Source organism: Delphinapterus leucas, chromosome 1 (assembly GCF_059928025.1).
Source record: "Delphinapterus leucas isolate spDelLeu-1000000601 "Yukka" chromosome 1, BTC_Dleu_Yukka2, whole genome shotgun sequence".
Lineage (NCBI taxonomy): Eukaryota > Metazoa > Chordata > Mammalia > Artiodactyla > Monodontidae > Delphinapterus > Delphinapterus leucas.
Genome location: NC_143129.1, coordinates 59,479,475 through 59,503,064, shown reverse-complemented (window position 1 = coordinate 59,503,064; position 23,590 = coordinate 59,479,475). Strand labels below are relative to the sequence as shown.

General features: G+C 44.1%; 1 protein-coding gene across 1 annotated transcript in view; it reads left to right on the top strand.

The window, feature by feature from the left end:
- Positions 1–23,590, top strand: part of PAPPA2 (pappalysin 2) — a 313,770-nt gene that overhangs the window by 23,307 nt on the left and 266,873 nt on the right. Inside the window, exon 2 of the mRNA XM_022556566.2 lies at positions 5,699–7,552. Coding sequence (XP_022412274.1) covers positions 6,637–7,552 — 916 coding nt within the window. The 5' untranslated portion in view covers positions 5,699–6,636. The remainder of the gene's footprint in view (positions 1–5,698; positions 7,553–23,590) is intronic.

The window sequence follows — 23,590 nt, the reverse complement described above, 5'->3', positions numbered from 1 at the left end:
AGTTTTGAAAAATGCATACAGTCATGCATTGTCACAACAATCAAGGTAGAGAACAGTCCCATCACCCCAAAATCGCTTTGTGCTTTTTGTATTCAACTTTCCCCTCCCCCCGACGCCCAGCTTCTGGCAACCACTGATCTATTCTGTCTCTATAGTTTTGCCTTTTCTAGAATGTCATATAAATGGAATCATACCAGATGTAGCCTTTCGAGTCTGGCTTCTTCCATTTAGCACAATGCATTTGAGATGTGTCCTGGCTGCATTCTTAGTGTCTGCAGGTCATTCAGTAAGTTGCTTAACTTTTAGCCTCAGTGTCCTCATCTGTAAAATGGGCATAACACTTGCCTTGCACTTGTGTCGTTGTGGTTAGGAAGAAAGAATGCATACCAATGTGCATTGGGTCAAAGGAAAAGTAAGTATACAAGTGTAATGGTTATTCTTGTTATGAGGTTGCCTTTTGAAGAGGCTCCAGGTGCAAAGGCAATACTAACTGAAGCAAAACCCCTGCAGAGCGTTTGTTCCTCTGATGAGCAGGGCAGGGTCTAGCATCACTGTTAACCCTCCCCCAGCCAAAAGGTTCCACAAGCTGGTTCCAAGGATCGAAATATTGTGGAAAACATCCAGACAGGGACTAACACCAGGCGAAATAGCTCTCTGGCTTGTTGCCTCCAACAGGCAATTCTGGAGGAGTTGGGAAGGCTAACCTGTAGATGAACTACTCTGATCTGTTTGGATGAAGGAGCTTTGCAAAACACTACCACTAACATGGATAATAATTTATAATAGTAATAATGTTGTAGAAAAAAATATGATTATCTACCATAAGGAGCACCAAACAGTTTGACAAAAAGATAGGGCCTCTCTTGGCTTAAAATGCACAGGGTCGAGGGGAGGACTTCCCTGGTGGTCCAGTGGTTAAGACTTTGCCTTCCAGTGCAGGGGGTGTGGGTTCAATCCCTGGTCAGGGAGCTAAGATCCCACAGGCCTTGGGGCCAAAAAACCAAAACATAAAACAGAAGCAATATTGTAACAAATTCAATAAAGACTCTTAAAAAAATGGTCCACATCCCCCCCCCCCAAAATCTTAAAAATAAAAATGCACAGTTGGGGAGCATGGAATCCAGATTTGCATTTCCTTCTGTGTGTGATTCTGAGTTACAGAACACATATGACCAATATACATTCCCTGGGCATTTTTGCCTGAATGTGGAACGGAAAGGCCAGTCTTCGATACTGCCCTCCCATCCAGTTGGCACGTGGGTGGCACACAGCAAGACAGGTGCATACCAGAGGAGAGAAAAGCTGACTGGGATTCAGGAGCCCTGGGTGCCCTGTCTGTCCGTGCCGTTAATTGTGACTTCACCCTTGTTCCTCACCCATGGAAAAAGGGGCTGTGATAAGTCACCCCAAAGGGATCTCAAGTAACCCCCATGAATGATAGAGCAGCTGACCCCCAGCTCTGTGTACCAAAGCAGGAGGGGCGGGCAGAAAGCAACAACCCTGAGCCTTTGAGTGAAATCCTTCAGAGCTCACTCTTTCCAGCACTAGCTGAATAAGATTCCAATAAACATATTGCTGAAATGTTTGTTTCCGGGTGTCATTTTAGACTTCAAGTAGCTAAAACAGATCCGGCTCCTATATATAGATACTGCATTTGGTTGTGTTCTGGAAGGCTTTTATTACTACGCTCCCTGGCCGGCTCCCAGCTGAGCTTTTCCCTCAAGGGATCAGATTTTGGAATCAGAAAGTCAGAAAGGATCAGTGACCATATTAAGGGGTCTCTCTCCCTCCCTCTTTCCCCACTGTAGCTCTCTACTGCAGGTGGACGCCAGCGTGGACTGGCTTCTCCCTTTGCTCAAAGACTCTTAATAATAATGATGACAATGCTGATGGAAACTGACCAGCCCCACTATGGCAGCAAATACAAGCAAAACAGCCCTGAGGTCCTGGGCTTAAAGGAAACATAGTATAATTTGAGTTGAAGTGAAGTGCGTATTGTCACAAACAGCTCAATCTTTAGATAAGAGGACGCAGGACTCTCTGAGGATAGAAGCAAAGAAAGGGGCTATTAAGGGTGGGGTTTTATTTGGAGGGTGAGTAGGTGGGTTCTGAATTTTACTCCTGAATTCTCCAGGGGAAGATAATGCTGGGAACAAAAAGATGCATGAAGGAAGGTGGAGGTGGGGATTGGAGGAAGAGATGTGGGCAGGGAAGGAGGAAGGGATAGGGGTTTACTTAAAGAAACAAGGTTGCACCCTGGCAATCTAATTTTTTTCACTGTGTCCGATCACTAAGAGTGAATCCCTTCACTGTGTGCCCTTTGTTTTCTGTGTGTAAAACCAAGCCTCTTCCCCATTTTATAGTGTGTCCCTTCACCTGCCTCTCTGACTCCTTTATGTTTAACCATCATGGATCTAACTGCCTTCCTGGTCTCCATATTTTATGTGCCTCACCACCCCTTTCTCTTTTTCTCTTCCTCTCTGTCTCATTCTTCCCTCCTGTCTTCCCTGCTTTTCTTTTTCAGTCCTTTCTCCTCCCAGACTCTTGTCTTTTCCCTTCGTCCCCCTCCCCTCCCCCTTCCATTTCTCCCCTTTCCTCTTCCATCCCTCCCCTCCCCCCTCCCTCCTATTCCCCCTTTCCTTCTTTCCTCCCTCCTCCCTCTTCCCCTCCTCCTCTTTTCCCCTCGCCCCCTTCTGTCCTTCTCCCCTTCTCTCCTCTCTCCACGTCCCCAACTCCCCATCCCCTCTCCCTCTCCCCTCACTTCCCTCCTTCCCCTTTCCTTCCCTCTCCCTCTCGGTCCTTGTTTATCTGTAAGCTCCAATTTCTTGCCTTATAGATTTACCTGCAGAACAAGACACCGCTCCTCTTGCAAAAACTGTTTAAGAAATCCATATCCTCTCCCTTCATTCCTTGGGTATTTCAGAAATGATATTCCTCCCCCAACTACCCCCGTCAAAATAAAATAAATTCAGCCAGCTCCTGCTGTGTGTCCTTAAATCCATTCCCTCTAGCTTCGCTGGTTTGAAAGCCTGTACCCTAGAAGGGGCCTCCTGCATTTGCTGGCAACCCTGCTCGAGTCTGATCGCCACAGATAGTGCTTTGGAGTGAAAAAAAAGGGGGAAAAACCCTCTCGTTGGAGATTTCAAAACAGATTCTACCAGTTTTCAAATCTGTGCACTTGTGGAGTGGCAGGGTTTGGGGAAGAGGCGTAGGAGACTTGGGGTGTGGGTGTTTGTCATAAACAAATAAGCCACAGAATTTATACATATATATAAATGTGCGTTTCCTTTGGCATGTTTGGTGTCTTTCTCCCTGGCATCCAGGGTGGGTGGTGTGCAAGTCTGACTTCTCTCACCCTTTGGCTGGGGTCTGGTGTGTGACCGTGTGCGATGGAATTGAGGAGGGGGTTGCTGGGTTTTTGATGATTCACTTGACAGATTATTTGAATCCAGCCCACCTTTCCGCACATGTCAAACAGATGGGATCATTGTTAAAGCCTTGGGAGAGCCGTGGCTGAGCGGTGGGTAAGGCAGGGAGGGGAAGAGAGGAGGGGGACCGAGGGGAGAGGGGGCACCTTCCAGTAGCTTTGTGTTTTCACAGGTTGGAACTGACAGGAGCCCTTCTTCCCCGTGGGGGGTATTTTGGGGGCATGGGGCTGATGAGGGGTGGGATGGAAAGGAGAGAGAGAGGTGGGGTGTTGGTGGGCAGGGTTATGATGTCACAGCAAAAGTTACAACAGGAGGAAAACACAGAAATGGTTCAACATTTTTTTTTAAACTTTGGACTGCCAAGAGCTGAAGGAGAGTGGTGAGCAAAGGAATGAAGGGGAGAAGAGAGAAACTAAACTGGAAGCTTGAGTTTCGTGTAGCTTCTTGAAACCTTATGAATGGATTACTAGCAGCTGAGAGCCAGGAGAGACCTATAGGGGATGCAAGATCATTCACATACTAAAAGGGGGAGAAAAGCACGGCGGAACTCTTCTTCCTTGCTGTGTTATCCCTCCTTCCTGAAATGAATGGTATGAAACCTTTTTCTAAGGGTCCTGGGGGTGGCATGAGGGAGGGGGGAGTTTACTTCTTTTCTTACCTGGGTATCTTCCCTTCATTTAAATGAAGGTCCCTCTCCTTCCTTCCCTCCTTTCTTTCCTGGTTTCTCTCTCTCTGTCTCTATCTCCTCTGCTTTTCTGTCTTTCTCTGTAATCTCCCCCTACCTTCTACCAAAGCCCCAATTTCTGTTGAGCTGCTTCGGGGTGAGGGGGAGGGAAAAGGGCTGAGTCAGAAAAGTGAAGGGAGACAGGGAGATGATAAGAGGAAAAAGGACAGTCTAGGATTGAGGGATTTCTGTGTAGTGGTATCCACGTGCCTGAATTGATATCTTCTTTGGGGACTTGCTTTGAGGCTTCAGTGGATGCTGCTTAGGGAAACAGGGCATGCCAGGGATGGGGTGCTTAGGATACAGCATTCTTAAAGCACATAAGTCAGTTATTAGCTAGAGGAGAGGAGTTTAGAAGACGATGGGGAGACCCAAGGCAAAAGAGGCAGTGTGATCTGACTCCAAAATATGTGGGCTGCATGTTTTATATGTGGGCAACACAAGCAGTGATTTTAGAACTGTAAGTGATTTTTCTTACTATGGAATGAAGGACCCAGTATATTTCTCTACCTGTTTTGTACTCACCTGTGGTCAAACATCCTTACCTGTGTTGAGAATTCAGAATCATGCTCTGTGTGTGTGTGTGTGTGTGTGTGTGTGTGTGTGTCTATACACGCACTTGTGTTTAGGCGGTAGGACTCTTTGAGATAGCTTACATCTAGGCAAACATTATTATGGAGGTTAAAATCACATTATTTACTTCCACATTCTATCCATTCATTTCAAATCAATTTAAAAAATAGCTGCTTGGGTCTAGCTGTTTATTTTTGTAATTTACTTATTTTGAGCATCTCTCTTGTTTATTTGCTCACTCAGCATATGGTGACTTTTAGTAACTTCAGAGTGAGAAACTTGAGCGAGAATAAGAAGACCTGTATCGCACAAATCCACGGCATTTCCATTGAATGCTTCTTGCAGCAGGATACTTGATTTCTCCTTTCCCCCAATGTCTCATATAAAGTGAATTTGGGGTATTGTTCTTTTAAATCCCAAATGATTGAAATAAGAAGAAATACAGGAGGTGTGTGGCAAAACAAAAGAAAGATGCAAGTGGTCCCTAAAAGCCTGGTGTGGATTTATCAGGCAGTAAGCAGGTCTGTTCACAACACATGTGTGAGAGAGAGAGAGAGAGAGAGAGAGAGTGTGTGTGTGTGTGTGTGTGTGTGTGTGGAGAGAGAGAGAGAGAGAGAGAGAATACACACAGAAAAGAGCGCTCCGAAACAGTATTGATTGTTGGCTATTGATTGTGTAGGCTGCAGCTGCTGGGAGAGAAAGCAAGAAATGTTTACTGGGGAAACCAAGAGTGGCGTCTGTCCCCTGTGCCTCAGTGAGGTGGGGAGGTTTTCAGGAGGGAGGAGGGGACAGGGAGTAGGTGGAGAGATGCACCGAACTTATTAGCTTTGACATCATCATTGTCTTTAAATGAAACAAACAAGAAGAGAATTACAGGCAGAGAGAAAGGGAGAGAGGGGAGCAGGAGGGACCGGAGAGAACAGGTCCCCTGAAGGCTATGCTCTTCTTCTCGCTCTCTTTTCCATCTTCCCAGGGACCCACAAGACTCACAGAAGGTGAAGTCAAGGGCTCTCAGACTCATAAGGTTACTAGGACACCAGACTGGCACCCCAAAGGAGAACTTTACGGAGACTTACAACACAGCAACAAGTTAGAAGGGGATAAAAAAACAAACAAACAAACAAAAATCCTTTAACACTCACCAACCCCAAGCACGGAGCTGAGGGAAGCATTCTGACCTGCACAGGCAGACTGGAGGCTGGATGGAGAGCTGGCTGAGGAGGACATCTGGAGAGTGAAGGTTAAGTACCAGCTGGGATTTTTGTGCCCCCAGATTCTTTTTGGCTTTTTAGATAATAAGCATCAAATTCTGTGTCTCTGTATACCAGTTTTTCTAGCAGTTTATTGGAAGGTGGATGTATTTGAGGTTAAAGACTACAAAGAGAAGGTAACTCCTAGGGAAGGAAGAAGGAGAGAGAAAAGAAAATTAGAAGCTAAGATTCTTTGGAATGACTTCAGGTAGTGAGCGGTATGTGTTTGTGAGTGAGTGTGTATTTGACGGGCTTTGGCTTATGCCCATGTGTCCCTCTTCTAGTATCAGCGAGGGGAGGGGCTATTGAAGAAAGAAAAAGAGAGAAACCTGAGCTCTCTGGAAGAAATTCATAGGAACCCAGAGAAACGAACTTCATTCTGCAAGGACTAAACTAGAGCGAGGAGAGAGAGGTCAAGGGAGAAGGGTGAGGGAAACACATACGGTGGGTGAGGTACAGAGGCCACGCTGGCCCAGCACCCAGCGCAGGTAGCCAGAAGAGGTTCTCTTTTGGGGCTGCCTGAAGAAGTTTGGTCCGTGAACAAAACAGTTTGCCCGGTGACTGTGAATCTACTGCTAGCTGTCTCTTTCTCTTCTCTCCATCACCCTGGTGTGGTACCCAGAAGTTGACTTCTGGTTCTGTATAAAGAGCCAGCGGAGGTATGATGTGCTTAAAGATTCTGAGAATAAGCCTGGTGATTCTGGCTGGGTGGGCGCTCAGTACTGTCAGCTCTGAGCTGGGCTGGACACGCAAGAGATCCTTGGCTCAAAGAGGACACCTGAATCAGGTGCTGTTGGAAGGAGAACGCTGTTGGCTGGGGGCCAAGGTTAGAAGACCCAGAGCTGCCCCTCAGCATCACCTCTTTGGGGTCTACCCCAGCAGACCTGGGAACTACCTGAGGCCCTACCCTGCGAGGGATCAAGGAACGTACCATGCAGGGCGCAGTAAGCCAGACACCGAGGGAATGGCTGTGAGATCTGTTCCCCCAGACCTGACTGGAAGTGCAGGAGTGACAAGTGAGGCTGAGCGGCCAGCTGCCCTGTGGGTAGGGGATGGTCCTGTTGGGCAGTCGGAGCTACTGGGAGATGATGACACTTATCTTGGCGATCAAGGATCCAAGGAGCCTCTAGGTGAGGCTGGGACTCAAGAACACGGAGCCTTGGCTGCCGCCAAGATCACCACCTTCCCACGCCAGAAGGAACCCGGACCAGAGACCCAAAGGAAGGGCCGGACCAAGACCAGGCGGCGGCGCCAGGTGGCGAAGGGGCAGGCAGGAGGTGTGCAGGGAGACCCCAGTGTTGTTCCCCGGCACTTCCAAGCTTGGTCTAAGCATCCCCTTATGCATGGGGTCAGAACCAGCTCTTCGGAGGGCGGCATCCAGAATGGTGGAGGGGACCCCGACTGGGAAGCAGAGACCTTTAGCCCCCAAGGAGGATTGCCTGTTTTGTACTTCTCTGGGAGGCGGGAGCAGCTGTTGCTGCGTCCAGAAGTGCTGGCTGACATTCCCCGGGAGGCGTTCACAGTGGAAGCCTGGGTGAAACCGGAGGGAGGACAGAACAGCCCAGCCATCATTGCAGGTAATAACCCACTCCTGGGCTTTCCGTAGTCCGTGGGGGTAGGGTTGGCTTCCTTTTTTGATGAGGTTAGACTTTGGGGGCAAGGAGGGGAAAGGGACAGAGCAGGAGGGCTGGCTGAGCAGAGAGGGGGAAGGGCCTGTATTCATCTACGCAGCAGGATTCCAGACATCATCTACCTTAACGACTCTGTAACCACAAGAGCATTTGTGCCTTGTATTGATCTCATGTGGTTCTATACATTGTGCTGGCACTTAGGAGACCTCCAGCTCACTCTCTTATCCCTCTTTAAAGGGGAAGATCTCTGGTTCTTTGTCAGTGGGGAAGAGGTGTCACACTCCATTTCTCATAGTCCAGTATGAGATACCCAGGCAACTTTGAAACTACATGAAAGTGTAAAGACCTGGGCAGCGAGTCAAGCCTGGGCTGGGCTAGGCGGCAAGAGAACAAGGCTGCCAGGTACACAGCCAATGGGTCCTGGTTGGTTTCCTTTTCTCTGAGCAGCCCTGGGATGTAGCAGAAAGCTACTACCTTGTCCAGGTCCTTGAGTCCCCTTTGCTTTGTCCTAAAAATCATGAGTGAGTCCAGCCTAGGAAGAGCAAGGTCTACGGGAAAAGGTGGGCACTCACAAGCCAGGACCCTGGCTTCTTGCCCTGGCCGTTGTAAAAGGGACCTAAAATGCACCTTGTATAACTCTATGGTGTTAATCAGGGGCAGTGTTTGGGAACACTACCCACATATATTTTACTCTATACCCAGATCTTGGCTTTCATGGGAAGTCACCCAGAAAGACAAAGAAAAGAGTGGGGTTAGGAATGTCTCCTTTGCCTTACTTCGATGGTGGGGGGATTGGTTTCAGGCAAGGGGTGGTTGGGGGTTAGATGTGATACTTCATCATTCAGTTTCCCATTATCCCTCTGGAGCCCCCCCACCCCGTGACAGAACCTCACACAAGGCTAGGCACCTAGTAGAACCATTGAAATCTTATTAATCTGGGTTGTCTGCAACACCGTTTGATGTTTGCCAGTCCTATGACATCGAGGGGGTGACAGAAGGAAATGAGAGGTATGCCAGAGGCAGACTGGGAATGGAACTCCAGAACCCCTCAAAGGCTTGACAGCTCCCCGTATTAAAAACTTCTCAGGTTACTGGATGCCTGCAAATAAGTTTCAGACTAGAGAAAGAAATCTGGAAGGAGGGAGCCTCTTGCAATGGGGTGTTGCTGGAACATCCCTTCCGGACACGCTGTCTCCCCCTCTTTGGCTGTGATTTCTCTTTTGGAAGCTGGGATTCCCAGACACTGAGTGCTCTAGAGTCTTGTGGTTATGCGTGATTTTATTTTGGGGTGGGAGAGGGTGAAGGGAGGGGATAGAGAAGGGGCTGGGCTATAAGATAGGTGGGGGCAGAGAAAGAGTAGAAGGAAATCCTTATTCTGGGGCCAAATGGAAGAAATAATGAGATGATTATCTGATCGGAGTTGGCAGCTTCACAGTTTTTCCCAGATGACATCTTCTTGCTGCCTAATCTCACTTCCTAGTACCCATCTGCCAGGGAAACTGTGTGCTTGCAGTCTAGACCGGGGCCTACCACTCTGCTTACCCCTCCTCTGGCAGTAGCGGCATAGGGACCTGGGATCAGTTCCCTGGCTCAGAAGAATCAGAGAAGGATGCAGCAGGAATATAGGAGGGAGGCGCTAAGAGACCAGTGCTTTGAGTTGTTAAAACCCAAAACCTGACGGAACAGATTCTGGACAGTGGATCTTTCCATCCCTTTCATGTCCTTCTGTCTCATGCTCTGCAGCGGGAAGAACAGGGTCAGGATTTGATTCCAATTACAGCCTTCCTTGATGCACCTCCTCCCTCGCCACCCCCCCCCCCCGCAAGCCCGTACATCTCCCTCCTGTGCCCACCTCCACCCTGCCACAGCACACACTCAGATCCTTCTCCAAAGTGCCCATCTGAATCCTCATAACCTCCCTAAGCGTGTAAAATTAGGCAGAGCTCTTTCGCAGACAGTCTAGCTTCGGAGGTTTCTTTCTCTTCAAATCAAAGTGTTCCTGGAGGTGTGCTGGTATTTCCCCTATAGGTCCACACCAGGAAGGTGGAAGGGCAGGGAATACACAGGTCTATCTCCTCTCCACCTCCCACCCTGTATCTCTGTTCAGATTTGTGCACATCAGAAAATATTCAGGAGAGATTTAGGGTAAAAGTCTGGGAGAGATGGGGGCTGGGAACAAGGCTTTCATTCTTTAGGATTCTAGCAACCGGGTTTCCAAGGACGTAGGCATCCTTGTCTACTCATTGTGCTCAGCTCCGTACACTTCCTCTGGGGGCCCCAGGGCTGAGAACCATGAAGGGCCAAGGCTAGTCCCCACCCCCACCGCCCTCCTCCCGGAATAAAGGCCTCCGATTCGCTAACTTACTCACTCCTACCAACAGATCAGCCCAAATTCCCTCTCCGACCCTAGCACTGGTCCTTTTATTTGGTCACTGCCCGCTTCTGGGCTGGTTGGCCTTCAGCTGTGCAGAATGACCACAACTGAATTGTGTTCCTGAGAGCTAAATACAATTCAACCATGGAAGTTCTGCTGCTCCACTGAGGATAACCCAAGATGCTGCAAAACTTGACTCCCATACTCTTTTCCAACAGCTCTCAAACCTCAGATTCTACCTACTTAACATAGACCCAGTTTCCCGGTCCTCCATCTACCAAACCTGGGGCATTTTCTCCTTGGCAGATATATTAAGTGATTCAGCTGCACCACCCCCTGTAGAGGAACCCCCCTGAGATGGGAGACCTCAGGGAATACTTCCCACACAGGGCACTAGGTGGCAGCGTTGCTTCGTGCACAGGAGAGTAGGCGGTGCCTTGGAAGCCACGCAGTGGGGAATGTGTCTGGTTTCTCGGAGGGCTGTCTCCCCCCCCCCCCCCCCCCCCGGCCTCTGGGAGGTATTTAATCATCCCCTCCCAGAGCATTGTTGGTAGGCATCCCTTAGGGTCAGCTTCATACAAGTCTTTCTGCAGGGCCTACGTGAAAGGGCTAAAGTGGCATTCTTTGGGTTGTGACTAACTGGCACTTGTAAAATCTGGTAAAGAAAACAAAATCAACTAGAGTTACCTCCCTCCCCCCACCCCTAACTCCCACGTGCTTCCAAAATAGGAAGTTGGATTCTGGATGGATTGTTGGAATACTTTCATTTAGAGCCAAGGACAGTGCAGGCCTCACAGGCTTTCACTGCTAAGATTCTGGTCCCTGGAGGGGGAGTGATGGTGCTGGGCCCCCTGCAAGTTAGACCTTCTGAAGTTGCCAATCTCCTGTAGTTCTGACGTGAGGCAAGAGGGCCTAGGAAAAGACTGTGTGTGGCTGCTCCAGTGTAGGGGCCTCCATCAAAGTAACTACTCAGGGGCGTGGCAATTCAGGGATTTGTGGCCACCAAGGAGTAGCCTGAGGTCAGGATCCCATTTGGAGAGGCTGTTGGAACTCAGCAGTGGACTTAAGCCAAATTCTGTTCCATCCTCGTGTGAAATCTTTAAGCTCCAGCACCCAACCCTGAAACCATCCTGTTTCTCTCCTTCTCAACTTCCTTTCCTCTCCTTCAACCCCAGCATACACAGAAGAGGACCTTTTAATAGGTTCCTCCTCACCCCTAATTGATTTCAAATGTTCCCTGAAGTTGCCCAGCTGAGTAACCACCTGCAGCTCCAAGAGGCAGGAGACTGAGTCAGTAAGTCCATGGCAGAACTGGAGCCCGAGCCCACGTTTCTTCACTCAACAAATATTTATTGAATGCCTTGCCATGCAAAGCAGGGCAAGGCTCTGTGGGGAATACAAAGATGTCTAAGAAACTGTCCCTGACTTGAAGATGAGTTTTCCTTTTCTGAGGATCCAAGTTTCAGAGGACATTCCAGGGCAGAATTTGGGAGTCAGACAGACCTGGAATCAGACCCCATCTGACACTTGATCAGTGCTGCCACCTGTGGCAATCCATTAAACTTTTCTGAGCTTTGGTGTCCTCAGATTGAGAAATGAGACAATGTCTTGCAGAGTTGTTACAATGTTTAATTGAATCATGTATGTAAAGTGCCCAACACAGGCTTGACCGTGGAATTTATTTACGAAGTGGTATTAACAGCGGGAGGTGATCATTGCTAAGAGCAGTGTGTTAACCAATGCATCTTTGGTGTTAACCCACCAACCTGCAGTCCTTCCTCAGTTAGGATATTAATTTCTTAGGAATTTAGTGTCCTAATCTGTAAAATAGGAATGACGGTAGATAGGGTTTTTTGGCAAGATGGTCTCAAGATGATTGAGAACACTGTAGAATCAGTGGCTTGAAAGGACTCTGTTTTTTTAAAAAATCATTTTATTTTTAGCGTGGGCAATACTATTTAATACATTGGACAATGGTCCAAGGCTTTTTCTGGGATCATACACTCTTCTGAGAATATGATGGAATCTATGCTCACTTTCCAGAAATATGTCCGTGTCATGTAGTTCACATAACTTTCAGAGCTCTCTGGATTTCCTGGTAGCTAGCATCTGCTGACCTTGTTTAAGGCATATTGATAGCTTTTTTGTTTTGAATGATGCCTGAGAATTGAGATTTCACAGGACGATGTAACAACCCCTTCTCCCAGTAAGGGGGTGGCGTCCTCAGGGTGAGGAGTTTTGTTGATGTGGGGTGTGGAGCTTCACAGACTCACACACAGAAGTATCCACATAGATATAAAGAGAATCTAAAAGGAAGGCTATGTGTGTCCAAAGCTGGAGCCTGTTTTTGTAAATAAAGTTTTATTAGAACCCAGCCACCCCCATTTGATTGTGTGTTCTCTGTGGCTGCTCCCACTTTGAATGGCAGAGTTGAGTAGTTGCAACAGAGAATGTATGGCCTGCAAAGCCTAAAATATTTACTGTGAGGCCCTTTGTAGAGTTTGCCAAATCCTGCTCTAGAGCATTACTTCTCAAACTTAAATATGCATAGAGATCACCTGGTATTTTTCTCAAAATGTCCTTGCTGCTATGGGAATACACCTTGCAGCGGATGCAATGAGAATGCCAACTCTGGGGCATTTCCTTGCCCAAGGACAGAGGTGCTGTGCTCTGAATCTGTCACTGCATTTCCACTGAGGCCACATGCCTTCTTGGTGTGGCAGGGATAAGGAAAACCAGTTCCTGAGAGATTCAGATCTCCTCTGATAGTTGTCTCTGCCTTGAGGACTCGTGGTGGCCTTGCAGATCATTCTTTAGACTGTATAGCAGTTTACAATGCTTCCACTCCATCTTCTCTCTTTCCTTCCTTCAGGTCAGACCTGTACCATGAACTGATGGCTCTCCCAGTCTTTTCAGGCCCCCTCCCTGTTTTCTCTCCTAGTTGGCTCTCCTAACAAAATCCTTGTATGTTGAACCCCATCTTGGCATCTGCTTCTTGCACTAACACAACTAACTAACACAAATGCGGATCCCGTTTCAGCAGGTCTGGGGGAACGTTTCTAACAGGCTCCTAGGTGCTGCTGCTGCTAGTATGTGGACCGTGACTTAAGCAGCAAGACTTAAGACTTAAGTAGACTCATGAATCTAGAGCAGGGTAGGCACGCTTTTTCTGTGAAGGCACAGTAGTAAAAAATTTAGGCTTTGCAGGCCACATAGTCTCTGTTACAACTGTTCTGTCGTTAGAGCATGCAAGCAGCCGTAGACAATATGTAAATGAATGAGCATGGCTGTGTTTTAGTAAAACTTTATTTTCAAAGACAGGTGGCAGTCCCAATTTTGCCTGTGGGCCATAGTTTGCCAGCACCTGGTATTCAGGACGCTTCCTGCATGCCATGCTTCTTCCATAGCCCTCTTTTTCTTTGCTTCCTAGTCCTACCCTGTCCAGGATAATACCTACAGAGAGACTGACAGTATCAGTGGTAGGGAAACACCTTTTATTCAAGTAAAAACAAAACTTCCCAGAAATTTCCTGCAAAAAACAAGTCCTGATGGTTTCTGTATGAGCATTCCAGATGGAGTTTCTATTTATTTACAGTTGACCGTTGAACAACATGAGTTTGAACTGTGCAGGTCTACTTGTATGTGGAATTTTTTCCAATAGTAAATACTACAGTACTACCTGGTCCATGGTTGGTTGATTCTGAGGATGTGGAACCTGGATATGGAGGAACTGGGAATACGGAGGACTTATTATAAGTTATACATGGATTTTTGACTGCATGGAGGGTGGGTGCCCCAACCCTTGTGTTGTTCAAGGGTCAACTATATTTTCTTTTTTTATAAATGGCATATCGAGATAAAACTTTTATACCATGAAGTTCACCTGTTTAAACTGTACAATTAATGTTTTTTAGAATATTTACAGAGTTGTGCAACTGTTACCACAATCTAATTTTAGAACATTTTCATTCTACCCAAAAGAAACACCTTACCCATTAGTAGTCACTCCCCATTTCCCTCTCCTCCTTCCCATATCCACAATAACCAGAGACAACCAATAATCTATGTTCTGTCTCTATAGATTTGGCTACTCTGGACATTTCGTATAATATGTGGTCTTTTGAATTTGGTTTCTTTCACTTGAGGTTCATCACGTTTTATCATGCATCAGAGCTTCATTCCTTTTCATTGCTGAGTAGTATTCCTTAGACATGTCACTTTTTAAAAAAATCTATTCTCCAGTTGATGGACATTGTGGTGGCTTCCACTTTTTGGCTATATGAATAGTGCTGCTATGAATACCATACACAAGGGGATTTATGTTTTTATTTCTGCTGAGTAGGCATCTAGGAGTGGAATTGCATATGGTAACTATGTTGAACATTTTGTAATTCCCAGGAATGCATGAGAGTTTGGTTTTATATTTTGACCCACTAAAATTAAAAAGACTTCTGTGGCCTCATTGAAGACTAGGGCTTGGCCATTGCTTACATCTGGTAGCACCTGGGTAGTCTTTGAGAAATGTGATGTTGTCTTGTACAATGAGTAGACACATGGACCTCTGTGCTGAGGCCTCTGCAATCAGAGGGAGGCCTTACTGGTTGAGATGGGAGCTATCATCAAGCTCCGTCCTCCAGCTACTCAAGGGCATCCTAAGATGGCCCATTCTTCCCTGAACCTGACTCTGTATGGCGGGAGTTCTCCTTTGGCCTGAACTGCATAACTTTCTATGACTTTCCACGTGCATGAGCCCCAAATGACATGCACATGGGGAACACTCAGCCCCTCAAAAGTCACAGTGCTTCGGATTCTGATGCATCAGCTCCTTCAGGAAGAAAAGAAGAAGAGAAACAGAGGGGAGAAGGGAAAATAAAGGCCATATAGCTCCCCTATAATGTCCTGAATTTTTCCCTGGCTTCCAGCTCTGGGTGCTTAAGCACTGCCATCTCCCTGTGGCCCACTCTGTTCAGGACCTGGTGCCTGACTCACAAGGATGAGATCTGGGATTCTGGAGTCATCCAGGTGTCTCGGGGTGCAGGTTGGGGAAGGAGACTCACTTCCAGGTGGCAGCACAGAAGTGTTTCCTCTGAGTGTGACTGTGTGATCATCCTCCTTATCACGGGGCAGCTTCAGTGCCTGACACCGCGTATTGCTCTTCCTGTCCTCATCCCCACCTTCAGTTACTGTCTCCCTTCTTTGTGTCCGCAACCTCAGGGAGACAGTGCAGCGCGGAGGGGTCCCGGCTGATCCACATGCCACCATTGGCCGCTCTCTCCTCATTCTCTGTCGGCTGTGTGTTCTCTCAGTCCTCAGGGATGATGGAAACCTACGGGCACTCTCGGTGCAGTTCTTGGGTAGAGCACAGGTTGTCAGGTTGGAAATATTTAAGAGTAATAGGGGTGAAGCTGGAAAGTAGGAATCACCTTTGGCGGCCCAAATACATTCACCCATTTGCCCATCACTGGCAATGCTTTGTCTTTCCTCACCTTCTGCTCCCTCCTTTGTGCTCTACTTCATTGTTCCTCTGGGGCTGGCGGCCCATCTGAGTCATTCAGGACGTGTGTTCCAGCAGGCCTGCTCCTTCTTCTTCCCATCCTAGTCCATGCCTTGAGGAGGCAAAATAAACAGGAGAGGAAGGCAGCACGTTAGCTTGGATTTTGAGCCTGAATACCCTGAACATCCCTTAGCTTCTGTGTCTGCTGCCATAAACAAGTACATAAATTCCATGCTTCTGTACTCCAGTACATGGGATTAGGTTACCCTGGGGGCTCATCAGACCCCTTCCTGCTCACATCATACACCCCATGACCCTAGCACCTTCTAGAAAGCATATCTCTATGTTAAGTTTGTGTCCAAAAAAATAATAGCATCCCCTCCTTCTCGTTTCCATTACCTGCCTTAAAATAATCCTACTCTTTGGATTTTTTTAAAAAGAGAACATCTAGGAAATAAAGCCCAGTGGGCAAACAAAAGCATCCCAATTCTCTTTATGAGTCAGAAGTGAGTCGTAGAGAAAAGTTGTTCTGCCCAGGTATACAATACAGTCACTGGAACCCAAAATTTCAGAGCATTTTGAAGTTGAAGCATTGCCATGGCAACCAACTGGGATATCAAGACCAGTAATTGCGGCTCAATTCTGGATTAGAAGTCCAGTTGCTGATCAGAGTGGGAAGTCACAGAGCTTAAAACTTAATCAATCAGTTAGTGAATCATCATTCAAGCAGTGACTCAGCATTTGCTAACTTTCATACAAGTAATTGTGGTACATTTTGGGCAGGTTAGAAAAGAAACATACCTTTTTGGGTTTCTATTTGTTAATTCATCCATTCATTTATTCATTCATCCAACATTTATTGAGTTCCTATTAGGTGAAGTATCAGGCATTACGTCACGTGTTGGGGAATCAAGAATGAGTAAGGCAGGGGCTGTACCTGGAAGGTGCTCACTGCCCAGTGGGAGCTGACCTGTAACTGTACCATAACGGCTTGGCCTCTAGGAGGGCCAGTCCTGTCTCAGCGAGCCTGAGAATTCATCGAGGCTAGAGAAGGAGAGCCAGAAACCAGAGAGACTGAAGGAGGGAGGCCTGGGAGGCAGCAGAATTGGGGAAAAGAGAGAAGGATGGAGATAAAGTGTCAGATGGCATAGGAGCACCCACTAAGCCATCAGGTCTGAAGTGGGCTCATTGGATGAAGCAGTTAGGAAATCATCAGAGACTTTAGAGAGAGCAGTTTCACCCTGGAGTTGGGAGCTGGGAGAGGACTCCACATTACAGCAAATGGAGGTATGAATGAGATGGGAGGCTGTGAAGACCTAGAGCAGGGTCTAGCACTCTCTGCAATGAAAGTGGCTATGAGGGGAAGGAATAGGAGTCAGAAGTAGACACAGGTTTAGAGAGACTTTTTTAAGGTAGGAGAGATCCAAGTCTCAAGGTCTTGTAATAAAGCACTAGTAATCTAAAGTAGAAGACAGCATAAACACACAGGAGAATAATGCAAGATGAGGTAGCAGAAATGGAAAGCATGCCCAATTGTTTCAAGAAATTATTGAAAGGATTTTTATTTGACAAATGCTTACATAGTTCTTACTCTGAACCACATATGACTATGGTCACTTTGAAAATGTTAACTCATGAGCTCCTCAGAACAACTCAAGGAAGTGGATGGAGAAGTTGGAGCACAGAGAGGAATAGGATGTTGCCCAGTGACACACAGCTGCTCATGCTGCATCAACATTTGGACCTGAGGGCTCCGTCCCTAGAGTACATGCTCTTATCCACAGTGCAAAGCTGTCTCTAATTTTTATGGAAGAAGCAGCAAGGAGCAAAGGGTCCCAAATTGTCTCAGCTGAATCCTTCTACCTGTCTCATTTCTCCCGTTTCCTTGATCTCAGCAAAGAGCTCTTTCCACACAGGCCAGAACCCTGGGGGTTCTTGTCCCACTTCAGTACCCCTCACCCCTACCTTCCTCAACATCACATATAATACCAGGAATCACTCACCAAGTCTTGTTTGTTCTGCCTCTGTAGTCTCATTTGGACCTGTCCTATTCATCCCCACAGCCACTACACTAATCCTGGACATCTCTCACCTGAGAGGCCAATTCATTCTTCAGCTAATTGACAACTTTTTTTTTAAGCTTTCTCAAATACCAAGCGGCTCAAGTCACTTTCTGGCCTAAAACCCTTGAATGACCCCCATGTGAGCTCAGGATATAGATCCACTCCTTTAGTATGCCATATGGTACCCTACTTATGTCCTCAGGCTCATCACTGCCCTCTAGGGTGGATGCACACTCACACCCCCATCCATACACGTGTGCACACGTGCGTGCACCTACATACACACATACATACTTAAACATGCACACATATACACACCACACACAGACATTCAAAACCACACACACACACACACACACACACACACACTGTTAGTTACATTCTAGCAATGCCAAACTACTAGCAGTGACACAGATATACCACTCTTTCCCTGGCTTCCGACCGGAGCCCTTTGCACTTTTTCTCCTAACAAGAAACTACTCCCCAAACCCACATTCACTGAACTTACTTCTAGTCACTCCCTGGTTTTTAGTTAATATGATATCTCTTCTAGAAAACCTTCCTTGGTCTCACTGATATAGGTTTGTTCTCCAGTGAATTCTCCTAACACCTTATACTCAGCCTTATCAAAACACTTAGGTCAACTTACTGCAAGTCTCATCTTACTTTTTATTCATTCAACAGATATTCTTTCAGCTCCTACTGTGTGCCAGGCACTGTGCTGGGGGCTGATGTTAGACAGATATGGCCCTACTGCCACACTATTTCTTTCCTAGGCTAGCTCCCCCTCTGCGCTGCTTGAGGTCGGGGGCTGTACTTTTTTCATTGCTATACCCATAGCACCTAGTGCATTGATAGCAAATAAAACTCATCCGATAAATATTTGATAAGAGGATGAATGAATGAGTGAACAAACACAGGGCAAGATTTAGTCTTACAAACTGTGAAGTGAATTTTTCTGTTTGGAAGTAGGCACAGGAAAACATGGTAATCTTTAAATCCTATTGATTTGGAAGATGGCTACAATGTTTGAAATTCACTCGAAAATAACTAGAAAGGGTGGTTACCCTTATCTTCCACCTCAACTTTCCCTTCCTCAGCCCACCAAATATATCTATACTTGATAAATATTGACCCGGAACTAGTCTCCTAGAAGAATTGGGTGTAGTTGCAATTTGATTATTTCTAAACTTTCAGAAAGTATCTATTCTATTTATTTGCTTCTTCTGGTTTGTATGCATTGTCTCTTTCTCATTGTCCCCCTAGAAATTTTGTTTTGTGTATCCATCTGTTCACATTATTCCTTGTGGGAGGGGAAGGAGAGACTGTTCCTAGAGAAAGTTAATTTTGCCAGTCTAAAAAAGAGGACAACAGGTGGCCCGGAAACAGGAAGTACCTAGCTCAATTTGTTTTTTAATCTATTCTCTCACTTACTAATTTATTTATTCAACAGATCTTTATTGAGCACAAAGTTAGTGTATGACAGGACTACTTGCTCTCAAGGAGTTTATGATACAGTTGGAGAGATAGGGCCTATATATATTAAAATGATAATATTAACAAGTGAATAATAATATTGAGTGCTTATTGAGTGCTAAGCACTGTTTTCATTATTTTACATGTGTGAATTAATCTAATCCTCCCTCAGACCCTATAAATTAGGTATCGTTATTATCTCCATTTCATGGATGAGGAAAATGAGAGAAATTGCTTGATGTTGCTCAAGGTTGTACAGTTATTAAGTTTGGTTGATCTAGCGGATCACACTCCTCAGTCTGCTCTATTAACTAGAATAGTATTAACCACCTTTTGGATTCTCAGTTGGCTGCTGGGCTGGCTCCCCTTAGCCATTTTTGGGTCTGGATGAAGGCCTGGGAGAGTCTGGGGAAGTTGGGATGAGGCAGGATTGTCCTGGGAGATGTGCATGAGGACCCAAAATACATTGGCCACTCTCTGAAAGGCACACTAGAACTCCAGCTTGGCTATCCAGGTAGCTTTTTTTCTAGCCCTAGTGGATTACTATTTTAGCAAGAAAATAGCTAACCACCCAGGCAGTAGGTAATGAATGCTTAAAGCAATGTTGCATTTTGCTGTGGTGATCAAGGAAACTTCCTTAGGAAGGAGGCTCCTGCTGCCCCAGATTGATTTCAGGTCAATGGCAGTGCTGGGCCTGTTTCTTTGCAGTTCTGGGGGTCACGGTGGCCCAAGCCCTTTGCTTTCTAGGCTTTTCCAAACAGTGCAAAATTCCTTTAAATAACCTCCAGGCCATATAGAAATGGCAACAATCAACTTACTATTTACTAGGTAACTTATTTTTGTCCTTGCATTATCATTATTACTTAAAATTTTCTAGCATCATCATTACAATTTTCTAACAAGCAGATCTGAGTAGGTTTCCTTCTGCCATGTCTTATCTTTAGCTGCCTAAAACCCTCAGTGGCTCTTGATTTGTCATCCAGAGTGTAAGTCAAAACTGGTTAACTCTTATTTAATGTCCCTTATGATCTATTCCAACCAAAATATCTGATTTTAATTTTACCAATGTCCTACATGAAGTGTATAATTCTTAATTAATCAGTTTGTTCAACAAATATTTATTGAGTGTCTAATATGTGTCAGGCTCCATTGTAGATACTGGAGATTCAGCAGAAAGCAAGATAAAAATAACCATAATTAATAACAGCTTACATTTTTGAGTGTTTACTGTAATTAGGTTTTACCTATATTAATGCATTTGACCATCAAATGAAGGAGGCATTATCATTAGTTCCATTTTACAGATAAGTAAATGGACTCAGAGAGGTTGTTTATTGTAGAAAATGTGTTCAATATAAAAATTAAGAAACCTTTTTCCTGTGAATCTGCATTTATGAAAATAAGCACATATTTGTTATTTTATAAAATTTAGATCAAAGTATATATATTGTTTTAGAATTTACATAGTTTTAAAAATAAACAAGCTGTAAACACCTTCCTGTTTTCCTGAATATTCGTCTAAAATGTGATTTTTATTTAATTTTAAATTTTTATTTTTTTAATTCAATTTTTTAAACTAAAACACAAACAAAACCAAAAGCGGTTTACCCATTTCTCTCACCCTTCCAGTCCCCCACCTCTGGAAATCACCAATCTGTTCTCTGTATCTATGAGCTTTTGGGTTTTTTTGTTTGTTTTTCTTCTTTTCCTATATATATTTACAGATTTCACATATAAGAGGGCTCATATGATATTTTTTCTTTCTCTGTCTGACTTATTTCACCTAGCATATTAGCTATCCAGGTCTATCCATGTGGTTGCAAATGGCAAGATTTCATTCTTTTTCATTGCTGGGTAGTATTCCATTGTATATACCAAAATTTCTTAATCCATTCATCTATTGATGGACATATATTGTTTACATATCTTGTCTATTGTAAGTAATGCTGCAATAAATGTGCCTTTTTTTATTGATATTGTCCCACTTGTTTATTTTTGTTCTTGTTGCTTTTGCTTTTGGTGTCGGATTAAAAACATCTTTGCCAAGACCTATGTTAAGGAGCTTACAGCCTGTGTTTTCTTCTAGGAGTTTTATGGTTTCAGGTCTTACATTCAGAGCTTTAGTCCATGTTGAGTTAATTTTTGTGTGTGATATAAGATAGTGGTCTAGTTTCATTCTTTTGCAAGTGGCTATCCAGTTTTCCCAACAGCATTTTTTGAAGCCAGTCTTGTCCCCATTGTGTATTCTTGGCTACTTTGTCATAAATGAATTAATTGTGTATGTGTGGGTTTATTTTGGGCTCTCTATTCTTTTCCATTGATCTTTGTTTCTGTTTTAATGCCAATACCATACTCTTTTCATTACTATAGCTTTGTAATATTGTTTGAAATCAGGGAGCATTTTGCCCCCAGTTTTGTTCTGTTTTTCTCAATATTGCTTTTGCTATTTGGGGTCCTTTATGCTTCCATACAAATTTTAGGATCGTTTGTTCTATTTCTGTGAAAAGTGCCATTGGAATTTTGATAGGGATTGTATTGATTCTGTAGATTGGTTGGGAAAATATGCACATTTTAACAATATTAATTCTTCCAACCAATGAGCATAGAATATCTTTCCATTTATATGTGTCCTCTTCATTTTCTTTCATCAATGTGTCATAATTTTCCATATATAGGGCTTTCACCTCCTTGGTTAAATTCATTCCTGGGTATTTTATTCTTTTTGATATAATTGTAAATGGGATTGTTTTCTTAATTTCTCTTTCTGATAGTTTATTATTAGTACATAGAAACACAACAGATTTCTGTGTATTGATTTTGTATCCTGCAGTTTTACTATATTCATGTGTTAGTATTAGCAATATTTTAGTGAAATCCTTAGAGTTTTCTGTATATAAAATCATATCATCTACAAATAGGTACAAGTATACTACTTTCTCTCCAATTAAGATCCTTTTATTTTTTTCTTGCCTAATTGCTCTGGCTAGAACTTCCAATACCAAATTGAATACAAGTGGTGAGAGTGGGAACTCTTGTCTTGTTCCTGATGTTAGAGAAAAAGATTTCCACTTTTCACCTTTGAGCACAATGTTAGTTGTGGGATTATTATATATAGGTTTTGTTATGTTGAGTTACATTCCTTCTACACAATTTGTTTGAGAGTTTTTATCATAAATGGAAATTGAATTTTTTCAGATGCTTTTTCGGTATCTATTGAGGTGATCATATGAGTTTTGTCCTTCATTTTGTTAATGTGGTGTATCACATTTGTTGATTTATGGATGTTAAACCATTCTCACATCCCTGGAATGAATCCCACTTGACATGGTGTATGATCCTTTTAATGTATTGTTGAATTCAGTTTGCTGATATTTTGTTGAGGATTTTTGCATCTATGTTCATAAGGGATATTGGCCTGTAATTTTCTTTTCTTGTTGTATCCTTGTCTGGTTTTGATATCAGGGTAATGCTGGCCTTGTATAATGAGTTAGAAGTATTCTCTTCTATTTTTGGAAGAGTTTGAGAGGGACTGGCATTAATTTTTCTTTGACTGTTTGGTAGAATTACTAGTGAAGCTGTCTGGTATTGCACTTTTGTTTGTTTGAAGGTTTTTGATTACTGACCCAATCTCCTTAATAGTAATTGGTCTGTCAAATTTTATATTTCTCCATGATTCAAGCTTGGAAGGTTGTATGTTTCTAGGAATTTATCCATTTTTTTAAAGTTGTCCAATTTGTCGGTATATAATTGTTTATATTAATCTCTTATAATCCTTTGTATTTCTGTGGTATCAGTTATAACATCTCCTCTCATTTCTGACTGTTTATTCGAGTCCTCTCTCTTTTTTTCTTGAGGAGTCTAGCTCAAGGTTTATCAATTTTATTGATCTTTTCAAAGAACTAGCTCTTGATTTTGCTGATCTTTTCTATTATCTTTTTAGTCTCTATGTTATTATTTCTGCTCTGATCTTTGACATTTCAGAACTTCTGCTAACTTTTGCCTTTGCTTATTCTTTTTTCCCTAGTTCCTTTAGGTCTAAATTTAGATTGTCTAGTTGAGATTTTTGTTTGTTTGTTTCTTGAGGCATGCTATAAACTTCCCTCTTAGAACTGCTTTAGGTCTATCCAATAAGTTTTGGCGTCATATTTCCATTTTTGTTTGTCTCAAGGTATTTTTGGTTTCTCTTTTACTTCTTCATTTTCCCATTGGTGTTTAGTGGCATGTTATTTAGTCTCCACATATCTGTAAAATTTCCAGATTTATTCTTGTAATTGATTTATTGTTTTATACCATTGTGTCTAGAAAAGATGCTTGACATGATTTCAATTCTTAAATTTTTAAAGACATGTTAAGACTTGTTTTGTAGTCTAACATATAATCTATCCTGGAGAATGTCCCATGTGCACTTGAGAAGAATGTGTATTCTATTGCTTTTGAATGGAATGTTCTGTATGTAAATGTTAAGTCAATCTAGTCTTAATGTGTCGTTTAAAGCCAACGTTTCCATATTGATTTTCTGTCTAGATGATCTATCCATTGATGCAAGTGGGGTATTAAAGCCCTTACTATAATTGTAT